The 23,203-nt window shown below is 45.6% G+C and overlaps 1 protein-coding gene across 1 annotated transcript in view; it reads left to right on the plus strand.

Moving 5' to 3' along the window:
• The window catches only part of CHRAC1 (chromatin accessibility complex subunit 1), a 75,057-nt gene extending 54,638 nt beyond the window's left edge, over window positions 1-20,419 (plus strand). Inside the window, exon 3 of the mRNA XM_086966260.1 lies at window positions 19,431-20,419. Coding sequence (XP_086822386.1) covers window positions 19,431-19,660 — 230 coding nt within the window. The 3' untranslated portion in view covers window positions 19,661-20,419. The remainder of the gene's footprint in view (window positions 1-19,430) is intronic.
• Window positions 20,420-23,203: the final 2,784 nt, after the last annotated feature.

A 23,203-nucleotide genomic window follows, 5' to 3' on the forward strand; every position in this document is an offset into this window, starting at 1 on the left:
TAGACAGAATATTTCTATTCTACGTTGTTTGCAGGCAGTGAATACCTCATGAATCAATATCGGGCAGTTAATGTTTGGTCAATAAAATGGTCAATAAAATGGTCAATAAAATGGTCAATGGGGAGAATAAGTAGGCCCGCAAAGGTCTGCGTTACCTACCCTTTCACTATCTGCAAAGAGGGAACCTATTCTTTCCTGTTTGTAGACAGAGAATCTCCAGAAAAACGATCCGTAACAGTTAATCAATGGGGAGGGGCAATTGATCAGTGGGGGAGAAAGATAGGCACGACGGATGCGTTACCTATCCTTCACTGTTTGTAAAGGAAGAGCTTGTTGTTTCTCCGTTTGCAGACAGCGAATCTCCAAATAAATTAACAAAGAGTAATACTAGTATTTTTTTTTTTACAATCAATCAAACAATTTCTTAATTCGTCGTGTCTACACGACCTTACCCGGACCGCATGGACAGTTTCTTGTCTTCCGAATCCAGCGCCCGATCGTCCTCTTTTCTTCGTAATCCTCGCGGCACTCCTGATGGTTCCCAGTCAGAACCGTAGATCACTCGAGAGAGGTCTGTTCGGAACCAGTGAAGTTCGGATGATCGGCTGTAAGACGAAGGTCTATCGGACAGGGTACCTCCCGATCGTTGCAGTCGTTCACTCTGTTGTCAGGACCTCTCCCACTGGATCCACGAGTCGCTGATGGGCCCCACGTTGGGCGCCAATTGTAAAAGGGTGGCTAGACAACCAGTGACCAAAGACCCTTTTGTGTTGCCCGGCGGTGTCGCCTCTATTACCCACAGAATATTAATCAATGAAGAAGCAGGCGCTGGAGACTGAAAGGCAGGAAACGAGGGTTTATTCTCTCCGGAGGAGAACACATCAATTCGGACAGCAAGTATCGTCACGAGGTGCTCTAACCGCATCTCTGAGGCCTGGCCTCTTATACACAGGTTTATTGCTTTATTACATGAAACACATATTTGTCAATACTTTGATGTACGGAAAAGCATCCTAGGAATCCCCGCTTCAAGCCCGTTCCCACACGTTTACAGTTGAAATCCCCACCCCGGTCACAACAGGTGATGATTATCGCGCAGCTGGACATTCCGCCGATTCACGGAATGTGTGGAGTTGATCGGATCTCATGGGGTGAAGGGTGTTCGATCGACTCGAGGGTCCTTTGATAGGGGGAAGCTTCCTACTGTACGGGGGTGTGATAAACAGTATCTGCAGGGCCAGGTGGCTGCCTGGGAACAAGGGAGACAAACGGGCACACAGAAAAAGGGGGGTTTGTATCAAAGGACTTGGGACCATGAAAGGGATGAAGGGAGGTGTCGCGCTGGGAACAGGATGGGATTCCGAGGCAGAGCTGCGCTGAAGAGGGGTTTATGACCTGAGGCATATGGGAGCAGGAGGGGGTTGTCAGCGTGCCGGGGATGCCTGCGAGGTTAGGAGGGAGAGAGACGCGCTGGCTATCAGTGAGGGCAGGGAGGCCATAGTGCTTAAAATGGCTGCCGCTTACGCGCACGAATGGGCTCGAAAAAGAGCAAGATGGCGCCGATAATGTTGACGTTTGCAGCCTAACTTTTAACAGGACGAGAAATGTTAACGTTAAAAGAATTGCTCTTCCTGTATTGTCAAAGGAAGCCAACCTCAAACTGCATCCGGACTGCATTTATCATGCCTTTTCCTTGTACAATTCAAAAACGGCATAATATTGCATGTCTTTTTGCCAGAAATACACATGGACATGCCTAAAGCTGAATCGAACAGTGGAATTAACAGTGAAGGCTCCTGTATTTAATAATCAGGCTTGTTTTTAAAGTGTGGATTCCATCTGGTTCCTGTTCAATAGTGGCAGGTCATGTTTTACATCTAGTTAGAGCGCATCCTTTTGAAGGTGATATTACCAGATTAAAAGTGATGTTTGGAACAGCACATCAGACAGGGCAGCAGTTGGATAGTACACGTTGCCACTGTTAAGATCCTTGTACCTCTAGTAGCAAAGGTTTGAATCAGTGGGTTATTGGACACACCTTTTAAATGTATTTTTGGTTGACTTGCTGCACCTCTGAGAAGTGTGCAATGACTGCTTGGGCATTAGTATTCCTCCTGCTTCACACCTCATACCACCAATGATTCAGTCCATATGGCACATTATTTGGTACATATCTCAATGAAAGCCCTGGTTCACTGAATTAAACACCATTCTTACACTTGAGAGACAAACCATTTCCGGGTCTCCAAAGTAGAGACGTTAAGGCAATTTGTAACCCTGGTGAAATCCAGGATAACAATTTCAACTGCATCTGTTATGTTTCTGTATACACATTTTTATGTGTAATTGTATATAAATGTAGCTAATAGTTAGAAATGCTAGATAACTCCAAAACCCTCTATTGGACACTGGTAATTAGCTCCATGATGTACCTGAAATGAACAGGAATGCTGCTCAGAACCTTCCAGAACTTGTTCAAACCCATGTATGATGGCAGAGCATGATGGCAGAGAATTTGGATAAGCTAAACCTTCGGTAAACAATCAACTTCCAATGAGGAGGGGGACTCTCGTAGCTGTCTTTGGAAAAGTCGAAAAAACACTCCAATGACAGTGGAGGAGCTTCCACGAATCAAAAATCACGATCTGGTGCGTCCTTATGGAACACCAAACCCTAATAATACTTTAAAGTACATAAAATAGAAAAGAAATTCCCCATGATCACCTGCACAAGCACCCACACCAGCTAGCCAGGATATTTTAACCTGTATAATTATTTTTACAAAAATACAACCTGTTTGCACGAGGTACTAAGAAGTAGCTGTTTTAATGGAAAAAGGTGCAATTGATCACACAAAGCAGAGAAAGGGGGAAACCACGTAGGCTACCTTAATTTTGGGAAAGATCTTACTTCATTTTGTGAAATAATGTTCTGCTTTGCTCTGTTGACAAAGCAGCAGGAGTAGGTTGCAGAACTGCATGCGGTAATCACCGATATTGTAATTACCTTGAGTACATTATAATTGCTGTAGGCAAAAGCCCTAAAACATTTAATAATCCGATATACTGTATTCAAACTTCCAGGTATATTTCTACAAAATAAACCAATTCGTTGTTTTCAGTGATATCGGGGTTCTGAGAACTTAATTTAAAGGAAATGTAAACACTACATACTACTTAGAACGCTTTTACTTAAACCGTCTACTTTGAAAGGATGATCTGCTGCAACTTGAACCTGTGACCTGCAAGTATACAGGTGTAGGCCCACTCGCTCCTGAAGTCACTGACCTGATTTCATTATTTGTGGACAAAGTATATTAATAAGTGATTATCAATGTCATTGCCATAGTAGATGCCTTAAGTGGTTTGCCTATCATAGTCCTGTCGACTTGGGGCCATTTCATGGTAACTTCTAGAACTAGAGATGCGTCAGGCACTGACAATCACTCTTAGAGCACAGCTGGCATAGATAAGTGTACATCAGGGGGAGTTGGTTCTGAGGCACTGTTAGCCGGAGGGGCTCGAATAGCGCCCACTGCTGTCCCCACATGAGCGAGATATCACACATTTGTGCTCCAAGTGCACCTCTGGAAGTGCATATGTTTTTGGGAGGAGCAAGAGATCCACACAAAAAATTCACACGGTCAATCGACCTATTTAGGCTTGAATAACGTTGTATAATGTTTGCCAAACAGTAAAGGAGAACAGTTTCAATTCCTTAACGTGCACACTGCCTACTCACATTTGTTTGAAATGCCTAGACAGCAAAGGATAAACTGTGAACACATTAACATTGCGCTGTGCGGGTCCTGCCTAAGAAATTCAGCACATCAATGGAAATAGTTTGGCAACTAAATTTAAACTTTTTGGGGGCATACTCTGGGATATTCAACTCGGGAAAGTTAGTCATTTAATTAACCCAAGCAAACATCTATTGGACACGGCAATATCACACTGCAAACCACCAAGTGATCTGCAACATGAAAAAATACACCCATCATCAATATGTATGGCAGTGAAATAAAACTGGCCAATAAAATAGGTACATTCGGGCAGAGTGTAATTACAACAACAATATTACGTGTAAGAGCTCATATTAAAATGCCTCGCTTATTTTTAGCTTTGGTGTTTACCCCAATAAGTAGATGTGCTCAAACCATATAGAAATTATGTTCTCACAAAACTTTGGTTGAACACCCTTTTTTAGAGCTTTCCCAAACAATGTGCAAGCTGCAGTTTCCATTTTCGGTATCAGCGTTTTGCAGTCAGACAAAAACAAATGTACCTCATCATGTCAAAGTATATACATGTTTTACCAAGTGAAGGAATATAGGCAGATGCATGGGTATCTACATTATTGCTATGATTACCGTATTACAGATAACAGGCATCGTCAGTGTAATGCCCTCTAATTTAATTCTTCCTCAAGAAATCAAATGTCTGTTTGCACAGTATGGATGCGTATCCGAAGAGTTGAAAGTACATACTCTAAGGCTGTGGGGTGGGTGGGGGTGTTTGTACTTCAAAAACACAAGACCTCTCCCCCCAGCGAGCCCCTTCATGCGTACATACCATGCGTCTTTCTCAAGCAGGGTGCCGGCAGGAGGCAGACAACATTTCTTTTTGGTGATTACTCCATCAGTCGCTCAATCCCTATTCTAATCACACAGCCGGAAGCCCCTCACAAACACGGAGCTGTCTGCGTTAATGCTGGGCAGCTCTGGAGGCAGGCACACAATAACAGGCGCCAAACATATCAATTCCTCCCTGCTTCCGGTCCCCTATCCCAGCATCCCTGTCACTGCCGGACTCAACATTACTTGCAACCAAAACTCCAGTAAGCACAATCAGCACTGCACCTCCTGACCTATATTACACAACAGGGTCGCACTGGCCTGTAGGACAATTTGGCAGTACATGAAGGGCTGGTGCGACAGGTCAGCGTATAGGTAATTTATTTTTGGGATTATTCGTGGACCTATTTTACGGTGTGGTAGGTCGGTTTTTACAGTTGATTTCTCTGATATTACCACAAACGTTGGCTGCAGCAAGCACAGATGGATAGTCTCCGACACCTTGCAAAACACCTATACTTAATGTCTTTACAAAGTTAAACCAGTCCTGATTTGCAAATGTGGACCACTTGTTTAGCTATCTGATGGGGGCGGGGAGGGGGGGGGCATATTTAATTTGGTGTCCGGGCCTATTTTTTGTCCCAATTGGACACTGCTACAGAGGTGTGTATAATTACCAACCCACGCCAAACACATGGCCACTTGTTTTCCCCTCTGTTGTGCCCCATTTTTGCCCTTTTTGCGACTGTTTTTTCCCCTCTGTTGTGCCCCATTTTTGCCCTCTGTGCCACTGTTTTCCCCCTCCTTTGTGCCCTGCTTTTGCTTTCTTTGGCACTCGTTTTTCCCCTCTGTTGTGCCCCGTTTTTGCTTTCTCGGGGAGCAAAAACGGGGTCACAAAAGCGTCCATAGTTAACAAATCACAGTTAATCTGCACATATTATTTGCAGCAAAAAACACAGCAACTAGCACTACAACTACTAGACTACTTTACAACATGATCTATGGTTTTAAACAATAACGAAGAAGAGCAGTTACATTATTGAACAAAACTCTGCCGAATATGATCAAATGTTCTTTAATAATAAGCGATGACGGCAGGCAACTGAACAAAGCTACACAACAAAAATTGTAGAGAACGCACTCTTGAAGTTAATTCAATTTAACTATCTACACAGAGCACAACTCACCCCATGAAAAATAATCAAGATGTACCAGACCTCGGGCCCCGGGGCCTCCTGTTCTAATGCTGCCTCAAAAAGGAGTCTTTCCAATATATTCTCTGCTAATGTCCAATAATAGCAGAATGTTGGGGAAAGGTCAAGAGGTACTTTCCGAAGGAATGGACAAAAGGAGTTGATAGATCCTGAAGCCTCCTTACTGGACTTAATACCACGCCCAAGAAATAAGAGTCTGCAATTAGTGCGAAGAGCATCCGAGTGGAGCACTAATGAGCGCGCAGAGAGGGCCTCAAAGATTGCACTACATATTTTAAACACTGAACATAGCGTCACTGCTACTGCAATGCAAGAGCCTCTGAACCAAGCACTTCACATCTCAACTAGCGCACACATCTCAAGCAGTACAGACCCAGATTTCTCTGCTGGGAATCGAGTAAAGCAGATCATTCCAAGGGAAACGACTAAGAGGAATGTACGAGCCGAGGATGAAATAACTCCGGTCTGGGACGAACTACTATACTACTCACGCGCCCTGAAAAACACGAGGCTATGGAAGAGAAGACAGACAGCCCTGGCTCGCACTGACGTCACTGAGGCAAGCATGCACTTGTTGTCCCCGAAATGGATGCCTCGCACTACAACATACCAAACACGGCATCATGTTATTGTTGGTCTCCACTAATACCCTCAGACACTGCACACGCCATATTGTTCTGGTTCTGTACATGATTGAAATGCAGTGACAGAGTGTGCATGTACTTTGCATCACTCGCGCCCCCCTCCCCTCCCTACTCCCAACCCTCCATTACAATGTTTAAAGCTTCCTTATCCTGACTTACCTGAAGGGCATCTCCCACGGCTGCAATTAGCTGCCAAGGTTTCATTGTCGGCTGCAAAGTGCCTCCTGTTCCACCGCCGGAAGGACCGTAGACGAGAAGTAGAGAAGTCAAGTGAGGGGAAACCGAGACCCGGGCCCACGTGCTGGCAATGTAAATGACCGGACGGCATCCAATAATGGTAGTTGCGTGATGGCAGCCAATCCTGGCGCTGCATGCTGCGCCAGGATTGGGTAGGATGGCACATGGACTGCTCGCCCTGGGCAGCCTTTAGAACCCGGCCCGGCTGAAGCCTCACCCCCGGCCCATTCTCTATGCCTAAGGGCATCAGCGCATGCGCCGGCAAGTCTCAGCCTGGCAGTATCATGCGTACAGTGCTGGCCTGCTGCAGACTGCCACTCAAGCAGCTGCAGCAGGCCAGCAGCCCCACCCCCACCCCCACGCCCCCTGCGCACTCCGGCAGGCATTGACAAAATGATCCGTGTCTCTCTCACTCCCGCGCTGCGTTTTACTGAATTTGAGCAGCTATATTTATTAAGCTTAGCAGTGCCACGGTGCGTCCAGGGCTTAGTGGGGCTACGCCCCTACGCCCCAATGGACGCACCGCTGCTGGATGGTGATTTTGGGGGATGTGGCTGACTTAGTAAAATGGCGAACGCTTTCTAAGCCCACTCCGCATCCCTTCCCCTAATTATCCTGATTTATCTACACGACTCGAGCATCTGACAGCCAATCCATCGCTGCTGATGCCACCCTACTAAAGCTGCCAAGGTTTCAGGTTGCTTATGTGTGACATTTCCATAATTTCATTGTAATTATGAGTGACATTCAACGACTATGAGTGACACTTTCTTGTGAGCAAAATAAAAGCACTAAAACCTCTTCGAACTGCTCTAGATCCCTGAAATAGAAACGTGAGATACAGATACCGATGAGACATCCGTTCGGTAGCAGTCAGAAGGGTAATATCAATATTGCTGAATGTTAGCCAAGGGCTGCAGAGTGTGCAAGGGAGAGAGCTGTGTGTTACCACGCCTACCCTCGACTCGAGCCCTGGCTATCCTGCTGTCCAGGAATACCCCACAGCCTTGCTGTTTTTAAGCCTATGGGGCCTAATAGCTAACTTCCAGCGTCCATTCCTCTCCTGCTTTTGCCCAACCCCCTGCCCCCCCCCCCCCCCACCCCCCCCCCCCTTGGCACCCACCAGTTAACAGATTAGTGTTAACAGTAGACCTACCCAGGGCTTCAGTCGAGTTCTACCTTTGTGGATCTCAGTAATGTATCAACACAGCCAGTAGGGCTGGATCGGGGTCCGTAACTGACCTGGCTGTTTTTTCTGTTTCCTGCTCTGATTGTTCTGTATAATGAAAGGAGGCCAAACAGTGCATGCCCTCTTCATCTGGATGCACGGATTGGCCTATCTTCATTTTACAGAACAATCGGAGGAGGAAACCGAAAATACAGCCAGGTCAGTTTTGTTGCATTACTTCGTCTTCAGTCCCTGGTGTCAGCAACAGGTTGTGGTCCTGGGATGATAAATGACGAGACTAGAGACGATGGGGAGTGGCGAGGCTTGGTTCCCTGACATGACAGCAAGACAAAAAGCAACAGCAACTATACAATTTTACTGAAACACTATTCACAATGTCGTTACTTATTCTGCCAGAAAACATCCCCTCTTTGGAATCTTGTGGGGTGCGGCGACCGGCACAGACTTGATGAGTCCGCCTCCTACTCTCCTCTTTTCACAGAGTTTGATTACATTTCCTTTACGCTTTTGGTCTCGCCTAGGAGCTGGACCTCGTGTGGACTCTTCTGAAACCCATGTGCAGCTACTCTTCTAGTAACAGGGGCAGACAGCAGCACGTACCCCCGGGAACTTTGGGAACGACAACCTCCGGCACATCCTTGGTCACACAGTGCCCGCCGGCCTGGAGCCTGCAGCCAAGCCTGGGCAACAGAACTCTGAGCTACAGGCATATTTAGAGGTTTTTGTTGTTTCTCATGTAATGGACGGTTTACCAAAAGAGTAATTGTTCTAGGTTTTATGCTTACGTCGTGAAAACCTCTTCTCTAGTTGAACTCCAGGAAGGCTGATTGGAGACACAATGTAGTGCCATCTCACTTACATTCGTCAACAAATCAGTGTCAGGAGCGCAGTCCAAGTGACTCTAAAATCCACTGAACCAAATCCCTAACTCCGGTTATATGAACCTCCCTGAATCAATAGCAAGTGAGAAAATCCTGTGTGTGTCCCAAACGTTATAGAGTGGCAATTAATTGCTACATTTCTATGTGTCACTCTTCAATTAAAAAAAGAACACGGAAAACTTGCTGAGGATTTGTCAAATGCAGAAATTAAAGGCAGAGGTACGAATTGGCCAGGTGACGGTCCCCGCCGCTTCTGCCTCACTTCCTCTGGACGTGACGGCATTAGTACGGTTACATCCGGCAATCCCTGGCCCCCATGGTGTGCCACAGTGACAGCAAGTAGTAACCACTGCTGAGCTGAGAGCAGCCAATCTTAACTCGTTATGCACTGCCTGAGCCCAGCAAGCAGCTGCAGGCAGCACGTCTTGGACCAGCAGAGCCAGGGCACAGGTGCACAGGTGACCACCGGCGGTGCTCGCTGGCGAGTGGCATTAAATGCATGACAATGCATTTCAGTGCGGTGATGTGGAACACCACACTGAAATGCATGAGCGTCACACCTGATGCGTGATACTTGGCAGGCATGCCCTACGGTTGCTGACTCTACTGTCCGGACAACCACAGGCCCGGCCCCCTGGAGGTGTACCTGCTGGGGCTGTGGCCTGGTCATACGCTGCCATCATGACACGCTGCCATCATGACCCACCTCTCCTTTTGATCTCCGCCCCAGCCCTTGTTAGTTGGACGGCCGGAGAGGAGTTTGGTGCCCTTTCTCTCCGGGCTCTGCCGCCATGAGGCGCCTTCACATCAGCTGTGCCATACGGACGTCGTGCCGGATCGGGCCGCCTACGGGCCTGCAGCGTGAAAACCCGAGCTGGGCATCATGGCGCAGGGGTCCTCGAGACTCCACCCTGGGCGTCGCCTCGCCCTCCTGTTCTCGGAGGTCTTCCTGGGGCTGTCGGCCCCCTCACTTCAAGGGCCTGCAGCCTGTGTGCGGGCTGCCTCTGCCTTGTCCCCCAGACCCGGCAACCCACCTGGCTGTGGAAAGTGAGTCCATTGGGGCACCACTGTGGGAGCGGAACTGTGCGGCTGGGGTGCCCGGAGATCATTCGGGCCTAGAACCCTCCGATACACCGAACTGTTGCGGACCGAGGGTTGGGGGGTCCCTCTGCTGGTAACACCGTGGGAGGCCCTGGGCCGCACGGCCTCCCGGCCACACAGATCGCGCCGTGGCATCACTAGGGGGGTGCGGACCGCACCGGGTGACACCATCACATGGGGTCAACATAAGGTCTCTGTTACCAGAGACCTGAGAGCCTTGCTAGTTACTATAAACCATACACAACACTTAATGGGGTTGGTCATGGAAAGTTATACTAGACAGAAAAGGAGAAATTGCTCCTTTTCTAGGTGTCCCCTCACTCACCAGGGTTGCCCCATGGTGACATGCTTCATCATTGGGGCCATCCCAGTCCTCTACGAGCTGGGGCGTGCTGCGACTTACGAGTTACGTAGGAGCACTTACAAAAGACTATGTGTGGTGCATATGTGATTGTGGAGTGGACTACGTGATGTATTTAAAAATACCTGCCCAGTAGGTTTATAATAAACTTTATTCTTGCCTCTAGGTGGTAGTATTAAAAACGGGGTGGAAAGATAGGGGGCCCTAAACGTAATGTGTCAAGGTGTACCTATCAACTCCTATCGTCAACATGTTTCGTGCATACCCCAAGCACTTCTTCGGGACTACACACGGACCAGCCCTGTGTTCGCCACTCCTTAGCTCAGTGATGAGATGTTTTTAAATAAGGTAATTAAATTGCAGCAAACTATAATTAGTGCATGCATCCATTTCAATACAATTAGTATAACGTTGATTATGTAGTGAAGTGTACAGTACTCATTAATGGTTTCTTCTCTTATGGAAAAAAATCTGTCTTGGTCCCTCGTGGCTCGTGCCACTGACCTTCATCTTTAAATTAAAGAGCACAGAAATTAAGTTTCTCTTCCAGGGGATACTTATCAATAGTCATAAGCACTGAATAGTCCCGCCCACGTGCATATACACATACATATGCAGCCGGAAATACACCATACTAGGCTCAAAAACTGCCATTATTGCATGTAAAACTTTTACATTTGCCAAATAAAGACATATAATTCACATTATATGATAATGCACAAAAGAAACACTGCCGTGGGTTTCTTTGAAACACACAACCTTTATTTCCAAAGGTAAAAAACAGGCAGGATCATAGAGGCAGATTTAGCCTAGATAGGCTGCATAGTAACAACTGAAAAATTGGTGCCGTGCCTTTAAGACCTCCATGAGCCTCCAGGCTCCCATCATGCACCAAAGGTGACATTTAGGTCAGTTCTTTTTTCCGGCTCCTTCTGTGAGGATCCTGGCGCATTGAGCTCGCCAGTTTGTGATATTTTATCATTTTTTTCTGGTACATCTCTAATTTTTTCGTCTTCATTCGACGTCATTGTTTGACTAAATCAACAATTTTTTCCTGGTTTTTGCCTATTTTTCCAGTCATAATGCCAGCCTTATTTGTTAGGTGTCCGGCCTGTGGTGGAAAAATGGCTAAGACAGACCCTCATTCGGTCTGTATTGCTTGTTTACCATCTTCTCACAAGCCAGAACTCTGCTACCACTGCAGCAAGTTGTCCAACAGAACCCTCAGGGAGAGGGCGAAGATCAAACTGCAGTCCCTGTATGAGAGAGGGTAAACAGTGAGTGGAAGAGAAGATTTTCACTCTAGAAAGACTTCTTCCCATGCTAAAGAGTGCAAGGACAAAGGTGAGAAGAGAAAACATCGGTCTCCTTCTCCGTCGAGGGACAGATCTTCCTCCAAGGTACCTCTGTGTTCAGAATCGCCGTCAAAATCACCGTCGAGGCGTACGTCGAAGCACCCCTCGCCGTCGAAGAAGATGTCTCCGTCGAAGCAAGGTGAGAAGAGACAGAGGATGAGGTCTCCATCTGCACGTAGGCGGTCCAGGTCTGGCTCGCCTACGACTGCAAGAGGTTGGGACTCGACGTCGTCTCGTCGACGGTCGCCGCCGAGAGGCTCTGAAAAAAATGTCAAGACCACCGTCGAGAGGTGCCATGACGTCGACGGCGAACCGCCAAGCGGAGGTTTCGACGTCGAAGAGCCCCAGCCATTCGACGTCGAGACACACTACGTCGAGGGGACCATCGCCTTTGAGGCAAACGACGTCGACGCCTACGAGGAGGTCGCCGCCGAGGAGGTCGCTGTTGGCGTCTCAAGCTGCAAAGAGACCTAGAACGGTTTCTAAAGACCGGTCTAACAATCCTAGTGTGTCTTCAGGGAGTTCCTCTTCCTCCCCTGGGCTTCAGATCGTACAGGTCTCTCCAGAGCTCTCGAGAGCACCGTCTCCACTTCAACCGATGACTAATATCTCGCCAAGATGGCTGGGAGATATTAAAGAGTGGAAGATAAAGAGAATTAATCTTCCAAAGTCTTCTTCCAGGTCAAGTTCACCGATAATTAACCTGCCAAGATCTGCGTCAAGATCAAGATAGTCTCCAAAGCAGTTGGTGCACTCTCCAAGGAGACATGATCGTAATCCTCAGAGGAAATCTCCATCAGAAAGAAGGCGATCCTCACCCTCTTCCAGGACATCACGCCACCGTTCTTCGAGGAGGCGCATTCATAGGTCCTTGATAAGGTCTACGGATTCGAAGAGGGACTATTCTCCAAAACTGTCCTCAACTCCTCCGAGTAGGATATCACCAATTGATGACGTGATAACCTTAAATGAGGTTCTCTGTTGTGAAGCAGCAAAATTTAATATCGAAATGCCGGTCTCTACCACCAAGACGACGGTAATATTCGAAGCTCTGCATCAAAAGTTAACTTCAAGGCCTTTACTCCCTTTGGTACCAGGTCTGTTGCACATAGGTGGGCTAGTGGTTAACCAAGTGATCAGTGCAGCCGCTGATGCTTCTGATCTATCTGCGCATTGTTACGCACATGGAATTTGAGCCAGGCGCTCAACTTGGTTGAGGCTCACAGGACTTAAGCCTGAAGCACAACACCGGATACTTAATCTGCCTTTTAACGGATCATCGCTCTTCGGATCTCATGCTGATGATGAGATGTCACGAATGAAAACAGAGCTGGATACAGTGAAAGCTGTCGGCCTTGAAAAAAGGAAAGATTTTAAGTGGAAATACCGTCCTTACGAGCGGAGACAGAACCAGCAGAGGGTTCAAACCCCTCAATGGTCGTCACAGCAAAATCAGGGAAGATCTCTGTTCTCCCAGCGTCACCCTGGTAGAGGAAGAGGTGGCATTTCCAGGCAGTCTACACCTGGTAACAAGCGGCAGCAACAAAGACAGTGAGTTTTTGCTTCCCCTGGGCCCCTTACCCACTCCGATAGGGGGGAAGTGTTCGTTTTTGCCTGGAAGAGTGGACAAAGATCACACTAGACAAATGGGTTCTGAATATTGTAAGGAATGGGTATACCATCAAATTCAAGTCCCCCCCCTCAACCCCCACCCCCCCACCTTCCATTCCTCCTCAAAAGACTGTCACCCATCGTATACATCTTTTGAGGCAAGAGGTGTCTACTTTACTCCTAAATAATGCCATCGAGGAGGTCCCAAGGTACCAACGTCGACCAGGGATTTACTCCCGATACTTTCTGGTATTAAAGAAAGGTTCAAACAAGGAGTTCAGGCCCATACTAGATCTCAGACGTCTCAACAAATTCATTCAGCGAGAAAAGTTCAGAATGCTGGCGTTGCATCAAATAATACCACTTCTGCATCAAGGGGACTGGATGTGCTCCATAGATCTTCAAGATGCTTATTTTCACATTCCCATCGCCCAAAGCATCGGAAGTTTCTGAGGTTTTGCATCCAAACAAGCCACTTCCAATTCATAGTTCTACCCTTCAGGCTAAAGTCAGCTCCTCGCACCTTTTCAAAGTTCATGGCAGTAGTAGCGGCTTTCCTGAGGAAGAAACAAATTTTCGTCTACCCTTACCTAGACGACTGGCTCCTAAAGAGTGCGTCTGTGACTCTGCTACAGCAACATCTCACATTCTGCATACAACAGCTGCGGAGACTCTGTCTACACATAAACTTCAAAAAGTCTATCCTCAATCCAACGCAGAGGATACACTATCTGGGCGCACTTCTGGATTCAGAGGACGCAAAAGAGTATCCTTCGGAGGAGAGACTTTCCTCCATTCTCCTCAAGTGTCGGACTCTCCTGAAGACTCCTCGACCCACGGCCAGGTAGATCTCCTCCCTTCTAGGGTCTATGGACTCCTGATTTTTCCTTGTTCCAAACGCCAGGCTGCACATGAGACCTCTGCAGCAGTCTCTGGAGGACCAGTGGTCCCAGTTTTCCAATCGCTGGGAGGACAAAATGTCACTACCCCTGTCAGTACAGCTCTCCATCCGATGGTGGATGCATGGGAGTGATCTGGTAGTGGGAGTTCCTTTCCAGGAGGACATGCCAAGACAATCGCTGGTGACGGATGCGTCCCTTCAGGGATGGGGCGCTCATCTGGGGTCACTTCAGATTCAAGGAGTGTTGTCAGAAAACGAGCGACTGTATCACATAAACATGCTGGAACTCAGAGCTGTACATCTAGCTCTCAAAGCTTTCTTTCCTTCAATCAAAACTGCCTCTCTGCTTGTTCAGACCGACAACACAACAACGATGTACTATCTGAACAAGCAGGGTGGAACGAGATCCAGACCTCTGTCGCTGGAAGTGCAAGCAATCTGGAAGTGGCTTCTGGCTCGAGACATGAGCATATCGGCGGTTCATCTGCCGGGTTTCCTCGACGTCCAAGCAGACGACCTAAGCAGACATTTCGCAGAAGCACACGACTGGGTCTTAAAAGAAGTGGTGCGAGACCTCTTCCAGGCCTGGGGGGCGCCAGAAATCTATCTATTTGCGGACTCCGAAAACGCAAAATGCTGTGTCTTCGCATTCAGGTACCCACAACGGGGGTCCAATGGGAATGCTCCATGGATAGACTGGTCAGAGGCATTACTCTACGCTTTTCCACCGATTCTACTCATTCCCTTGGTGATCAAGAAACTGTACAAGTCCAAGACAGACATGATCCTGGTGGCTCCGGATTGGCCTCGCCAATGGTGGTACCCGGACCTTCTTCACCTGTCCAAAGTACCACGCAGGAGGTTGCCTTGTCATCCGGAACTGCTGACCAGAGCGAACGGCAAGGTGTTCCACCCCAACCTGCCGTCCCTAAAGCTAGCAGTGTGGCTCCTGAGTTCGTCTAATACGGACATTTAGGCCTCTCGCAATATTGTATGCACATTTTAAAAGAGGCGAGGTGAGCTTCTACGAGAAAGTCGTATGCTTTCAAGTGGAAGCGTTTTTTCATGTGGTGTACTGCGGAAGGTCATGACCCTATTCGAGGTCAAGAACAGGTACTGTTGCCAAAGCAGGATTTCAGTATTCTTCCATAAAAGTCCATCTGGCAGCAATTACAGCATATCAAAAGTCCCCCACTCAGGCTTCTTTCTTTCAAATGCCAGTTGTGAAGGATTTCCTTGAAGGTCTCAAGAAGGTCTATCCTTCTGTGAGGACTTTCTCTCCTCCCTGGGAGTTCAGGCCCAACCACAGCACTGAATCAGCCCTCCTCTCGGTGACGGACAAGATCAAAATGTCACAAGATAGAGGGGGTTCAATGATTCTAGTGCTGTTGGACCTGTCGGCGGCCTTCGATACCGTGTCCCATAACATCCTTCTCAGCCGTTTGCAGGGAGTGGGGATTGGAGGCCTAGCACTATCCTGGTTGGAGAGCTTCCTTTCTGGGAGGTCGCAATCTGTCAGCCTGGGCCCCTTTTGCTCCATCTCGAGGGTGCTCACGAAGGGGGTGCCACAGGGCTCCTGCCTTAGCCCTACATTGTTTAATGTTTATGTGGCCCCCCTTGCTGAGATTGTACGGAAGTATGGATTCACGCCGGTCTCGTACGCTGACGACACCCAGCTCCTCTACCCTTTCAGCTCCCTTGGCCCTAAGGTCAAGGACAATTTTGCTGAGGGTATGAGGGCAGTGTCACATTGGATGGCCGTAAACTGCCTCCAATGTAATGTGGCAAAAACGGAGATTATGCTCTTCGGTAAAGCAAATCTTCTGTGGTCCCCTGACTGGTGGCCGCTGGACCTAGGTCCAGTGCCAACATCAAAGCCACATGTCAAAAACTTAAGAGTAAAAGTTGACCAAAAACTGACCCTCAAGGAGCATACTAATTATATTGCTGGATTGTGCTTTCATACCATCGGCCTTTTGAAACGAGTCTTCCCATACCTCCCTGACACTTACAGAAAGACACTGGTACAGGCCCTGGTCACTAGCCGCCTGGACTACTGCAACGGCCTGCTGACACTTGCTAACGCTGATGCAGTGGGCCGTTTGCAGGTAGTCCAGAACACGGCGGCCAGATTGGTTATGGGCGCACCAGCCAGGACTCCCTCTAAGCCCTTGCTGGAAGAGCTGCACTGGCTCCCTATACAGCAACGAATCAGTTTCAAAATATGTTGCACGGTCCACAAGTGCTTATACGGAGACAGCCCAAAATATCTTTCTCAATCGCTGGAGCTGTATCAACCTGGCCGGTCACTTCGCTCAAGCAACCAAGCCCTTCTGAAACCCCCTGTTACAAAAAAATCTAGACAGGGAGACAGAGCATTTTCTTCAGTCGGCCCCGCTCTGTGGAATAAGCTTCCCATTGAGCTGAGAATGTCCAACAATCATTTATCCTTTAGAAAGGCACTAAAAACTCTCCTCTTCCGGGAAGCATTTCAATTCTAATAATCCACTGCACTGTATCTGCTACTGTCTCTGGTGAACAAAGTGTGGAGATACCCTTATGGGATTGATTCCTGCGCGATACAAGAATTTAAATAAAATAAATAAATAAACGTGGTTTTGTCCAAATTGATGGGTCCTCCATTCGAACCTATACATAAGGTGTCCCTCCAACATCTGTGGTGGAAGGCGGCCTTTCTAGGAGCTATCACTTCTGCGCGCAGGGTGAGCGAGATACAGGCCTTTTGTTCTACAGAACCTTCTCTCATTTTCCATGAGAATTGAGTGGTGCTTCGTACTCACCCGAGATTCCTTCCTAAGGTAGTCTCAGATTTTCACATTAATCAGTCAGTCACACTGCCTACCTTCTTTGCCAACCCGAACACTCCAGCTGAGCAAAGCTCTACACTCGTTGGATTTAAAAAGAGTTCTGAAATTTTATCTTGATAAAACCAAGAGTTTTCGGAAGTCAGATAATTTGTTTGTGAACTACGGTCCTCTGAATTCAGGCTTGCCTGCGTCTAAGAGGTCCATTTCTAAATGGATTGTGTCATGTATTATGTTATCTTATCAGTTGGCACGGAAGCAGCTTCCGGGCAAGCTGAGAGCGCATTCCACTAGAGGAAAAGCTGCTACGATAGCAATGCTTAAAAATTTTCCAATCATGGAATTAGTAAGTCAGCTACGTGGCGTTCCGTTCATACCTTTGCACGCCACTACTGCCTTCATTCTGATACTCAGGCGGATGCTCAGGTTGGTCAAGCATCCCTGAGGAGTTTGTTTGGGTAGTAATGATTGGCATGCTGTTTAGAGAGACTTGTATTCGCCCGCAAGGTATGGGATGGGCTAGCTATTCTATTCAGTGCTTATGACTATTGATGAGTATCCCCTGGAAGAGAAGGATAAGTTACTTACATGTAATCCTAGTTCTCTTCCAGGGGTATACTCATAAAAATCATAAGCAACCCTCCCGCCTCCCCGGACGAATACCAGGGCTGTCTAGTTACATGGTACCCATGCTGTTATCACACTGTTATACGCTGTCCAAAATAACTGACCTAACTGTCACCTGTGGTGCATGATGGGAGCCTGGAAGCTCATAGAGGTCTTAAAGGCACAGCGCCAATTTTTCAGTTGTTACTATGCAGCCTATCTAGGCTAAATCTGCCTCTATGATCCTGCCTGTTTTTTACCTTTGGAAATAAAGGTTGTGTGTTTCAAAGAAACCCAGGGCAGTGTTTCTTTTGTGCATTATCATTTAATGTGAATAATATGTCTTTATTTGGCAAATGTAAAAGTTTTACATGCAATAATGGCAGTTTTTGAGCCTAGTATGGTGTATTTCAGGCTGCACATGTATGTGTATATGCATATTATCTATATATAGGTATTTATGTATATGTATATGTATATGTGTGTGTATGTATGTGTGTGTATATATATATATATATATATATATATATATATATATATATATATATATATATATATATATTAGCAGCCCGCCCCGACGTTGTCCGGGGGCAATCAGGCTTGATGGTATTCTACCCGCCGACATGTAATTGCACTGGTCCCGTACTTTTAAGCAGATTTTTGGGCGCTGGTACTTATTCTTAACTCTGCTTAACCCCAGGCTCACTTCCATTCCCACGTTGTCCGGGGGCAATCAGGCTTGCTCCTAGTCGCCGAAACCCAGGCCCCCAACCACCTCCTCAGCCCAAGTTCACCGCCACCTTCAGTGCCCCCAATCATCCGCACACGCCCTGCTCCCTAACACTGTGGCCCCGCATCAGACGCTGCAAACGAACAAAGCCAATATGCACTCCCCGCTGCAGCGCTAAACTTTACCTGTCATCCCGCTCCAGTCCGCCTTACTTAACCCCGCTCCTCCCCGCGGTTCACGTACCTCAGGCCGCTCCAGTGTGGCTAAGTTCTCCGCTCCTCCCCGCACTGTTGTCCGCCGCTCCTCCCCGCGGTCCTGTCCGCCGCTCCTCCCCGCGCTCCCGTCCTCCGATGATGTCAGCACGTATGTGGTTAGCGCACACAGCCGGCGCTACTTCAAAGGGACTACTTTTTTTATTGTAAATTTTTTAAATAACGTATATATTTTTTTTATATAGCCTATGTCCATCTACTGGACCTCCCCTTTTCAACGCTATATTGGGTGTTGCGATTTGTGGTGTACTTTTCGAGTTTACCTGGCTCAAAGGACACAGTTCTCTCTTTATAATAGTAGTATAGATATATATATATTCTCCAAAGGTTAACAGCTGTCCACACGCTCTCAGAGTCCAAATACAAACACCGTATGCCAAGTCCAAGGGTGTTTATTAACACAAACTACATGTTTCGGCCTAACAAAGGCCTTGATCAGGTAAGTGTAAACAATTGTGCATTCTGAATAAATAAAGTACAACTTAAGGAAATGGACATAGAAAGTGGACAGGGGACAAAAATGACGGCAGACATGTTAGAATGGTAAAACAACAATCATAACATTGCGTCCAAGGAATCTGTACACAAATAGAATCAAAAGGATCCGCACAATAAGGAGTAAATACACATTACAAGCTGATAAGGCAACGGAATGTCCAAAATGCATGAATACAGAATGTGTATGAGTGTGTATATGTATATGTGTATATATATATATATATATATGTGTGTGTGTATATATAATATATATATATTTGGCTATTGCTCCAGGGTCCCGCATGTGGGCGGGACTATTCAGTGCTTATGGCTTTGATGAGTATACCCCTGAAAGAGAACTAGGATTACAGGTAAGTAACTTATCCTTCTGCACAACCTTTCATGATGGTTTGCGAGGTGTATATCTGATGTCTGTCTCTTTGTGTCTTCAAGATATACTGCCAAAGAAAATTTCAATAGCTGAATATCTCCAGCTACTTAAGAAAGAGCAAGATGGTATAGACAACGAGGAAGAGGTGACAGAAGTGGAAATTGATGTGGACCAAGAGAACAATGACGAAGATGAGGATGAGGAAGATGATGGTGAGGGAGAGGAGGAAGAAGAGGAAGAGGAAGAGGATGAAGACGACGGCGATGAAGAAGGAGAAGATACAGATACTTAGGATGGCGTTGTGTGGGTCTGTTTGAAGCAGTTGTTGACCTGAGCAGCTCAGAGTAGCCTTGATGTAAACATTTTATATTTCCGAACATGAAAGCTGGTTACTACGTTTCTTAAAACCTGTGGAGATTTCTGAAGTGCAGTTTGACCAAAATGGGACCATCACCTGAACGTGTGTAATCTGAAATGTTATGTTGTATACCCATTGTTAGTCTTTGAAAAATGAACATGCTTGCAATCCGCCCTTATTTCTGTTCAGTAGTAGAAAAAGAAGGGTTGAACCATAGTGGTAAGTAAATATGGTAGATAGCCTCCTTTTTCTAGTAGAATTATGGGAGGAGGGGTTTTGTATTTTTTGGGAATGTATTTGTTTGAGTCAGGTATCATCAAAAATGCAGTTTGGTGTGATCCGTTTTCTTTAGTTCTCTAGTGTGCTTATTTTGCTAGATGTACTTTAGGGAATATACTAATTGTGTGCTCATTAAATTATATTTAATATTTTAGAAGTTCATTTCAAGTGCTTTCATCTCTTAATGTTTGGGTGTTTTAGATACTGTTATCGAGTGTGATATGGTGAATTAAATATACATTTTTGTATAAGAAGAAAATGCTATTTCACTGTGTGAACTATATTAATTTGCCGGAAATATGCATCACATTTTTGTTGCTGTATTGCATTTTTTTCTGTTTTGTAAATATATAGCTATATGTTTTGTAATTCCTTATGAAACTTTCAATACTGGAATAAAGTGAATTTAAGAACGTACTATATCTGTGGTTGAGCTGCATAAGAGAACATTAGAGCTTATAAACAGGTAAGCAGACACGTCAAATTAAGGCTATAAATGATCACTTCTATGGCCCTGTAGAAGAACTGATGGCTGACATTGTATACTTTTTGTAATATAGTGTCTAATCCTATGCAACTTTTTTGAGACCCCGCTCATGCAACAACAGTGAGCTTGCTACGGGTCTTATGAGTATTTGTATGGAAGGAACAGTAAAGACCTTTCTTTCCTCTCTGAACCAGTGGTTGAGACGTTTAGGACATGGAATACCCCGCGCTTCATTTGTGCTAATGATTGCAGACTGTGGACATCCATGCACATTTTTGAGACTTCTTTTTCATTGTCAGACTTTGATCTGGAGCAAGATGATCTAAAGATGATCTAAAGATGATCTAAAGAGGAATACAAAGATAGAAAAATAATCGCCAAGGGAGAAAGAAGATGTGAATAAAGAAGCACTGTCGGAGTAGAACACAAAGACATATGTTGGATTGAAGACTAAAAAGCCTTGGTATTCAGCAGCCCCAGCATTCTGCCCCTGCGCTTATTTATTTTAGTAATTAAGCACTGGGACTACTAATCCCATATACTTTTCCCTGTAGACCAACAACACTCCTCTCCTTACCCCCTCTACTGCTTTGTATGTTTTGCCTTGCCGTTGCTAAATATAGTGTTTTTATGTGCTCCTAATGCCGATGTAAATTCAAATCTATAAAAGCACAACGATGACAAACTAATTCTTTGTCTGTGCTCAAATAATAGCCTTCACTTTTAACCATATAAAGGGGGCTTGCTAGGTTAATCAGTGGATGACGGAAAGGAGAGCTGAACATCACATGCAGGTCTCGGACTGTGCATTCAGCCTCTCCGCCGTCGTAGCAGATGACAAAAGGTTCTGATTAGCAACATATTCTCCAGATTCATGTTTCTGTCCATTGGCGTCAGTAATATTTTAGAACACTTGTTTTTTAATTTGAAGGCGGCTAAACATAATACAAAAATGATTTCTCGTTATTGGATTAGCACCCATATGTTCCAACAACTGCATCTTGAGTTTGTATTCTGTGGGTACTCGCCTATGTTTTTTTTTTTCTCATGTGGCAGTTCAGTGTAATTGTGGTGTCCTTTTCGCGTGATTTCCCCGTTTTGTTTCCCTCCAGAATGTCGTTCTTCTCACATTAATTTGCTGGTCTGTCCAAAGAGAGCTTTCATTCTTCTTGTTGATCACATAAGACAAGTCAAAATGGGAGCCATATATGCTGCCATGGGACCTTTCATCGGTGTGAAAAGGCAGCATCAATTAAATCTTGCTTCCTGATGTATACACACTGCATCAGATTTAATACAGTGACATACCCTTCTATCGGGCCCCAACTATATATTTGACATAGTCAGACAAGTACATGGTTAGTGATGGAGTTAGGTTTAAAATAATTGTTCTATTTTAATATATGTATATAGAATTGATTTGCCCAAATACAGAAAAATGTAACTGTACAATCATTTTAAAATAACTCCAGTAAAAACGTTGGAAAGATAGTTGCCAGTCAACTCCGTAATTCAGTTTTGCTGAGAAGAGTGCCTTAGGAGATACCCTAGGATTTGAAAGTTATGTCAAATCAGATGAAATATAATTTTGATCTACTTATAAGCCCTACAGTAATAAAACAAAGTAATTGTGTAGGATTTAGTGCAACTTGAAATGGATAATCATCAGGTGACATTGCAAAAAAAGAAAACCAGCATTTGCAAAGCAGTAGGCCACAATGTTTTTTACTTTTGTGTTTTTTTTTATTTGCAGTTGAGTGATCATATTTGCATAGCACTACTAGCAATGTTATAAAAAAGTTAGTCATTTTCAACACCAATAGCTCTAATTTTAACAAATGCAAAACCTATTTTATTGGAAATGCAGTCGGTCTCCCATTTGTTGGAGTTACTGTCATTAGAAATGCCAGTGTTTATTTAACTAGGCTGGGTGCAGTACCATATGTGGCCAAAAGAACAGATGACCTCTTTTGGTCACACATGGTACTGCACCCTGCAGAAAATATGGTAAATCCACGCTACCCATAATGCATAATTTGCAAGACAGAACCACAAGTATATTGAAATAGCTATGTCTATATATACAATTAGTACCTTTGAAATGGGACAAAATGATAATTCTATTAATTCTGGATTAGGTTGTACTCTGTGTGGAGCTGAGGAAGGTACTTTTATTGAAGGTCTCCTATAAATGTTAGAAGTGCTAGTGAGTAAAGTAACCACTGCCAGCCTTGCTTAGGCCAAAGGTGTGTCCTGCTTGAAGCCCTATAAGAAAATAGTGATTTGAGGGTGTAATTAAAACCTTGGGAGTAACAACACATGTAACAGGGGGTGTCCTTATCCTAATGGGAGGTTAGAAGAAGAGACCAGGCAGTACTAAGGAGGACTACTATTGACCAATGAAAAGCCACCATTTACAAAGGACAGCAGTCAATTAAAAAAGATGGGTGAAAAGTGGGAAGAGCTTTATGCACGTATCCTGAATACAGGAGACAGCGCAACCTTCCATGGTTTGATGGTAGGAGATCTAAAATACTAAGAAAAGAAAACATTATTATACACCTAGATTGATAGTCAACAGTAAGCCCTACAAAATCTAAAGGGTAATATTATAAAGCCCGCTACGAAAAAAGGTAGTGGACTTCTAGTCCTGAACAATGGATAATGTCTCAACGCAGTAATGAACCAACTGTTGGGCATAACTTGCTACC

This window comes from Lissotriton vulgaris, chromosome 4_1 (genome assembly GCF_964263255.1).
Source record: "Lissotriton vulgaris chromosome 4_1, aLisVul1.2, whole genome shotgun sequence".
In the NCBI taxonomy this organism is placed as follows: Eukaryota; Metazoa; Chordata; class Amphibia; order Caudata; family Salamandridae; genus Lissotriton; species Lissotriton vulgaris.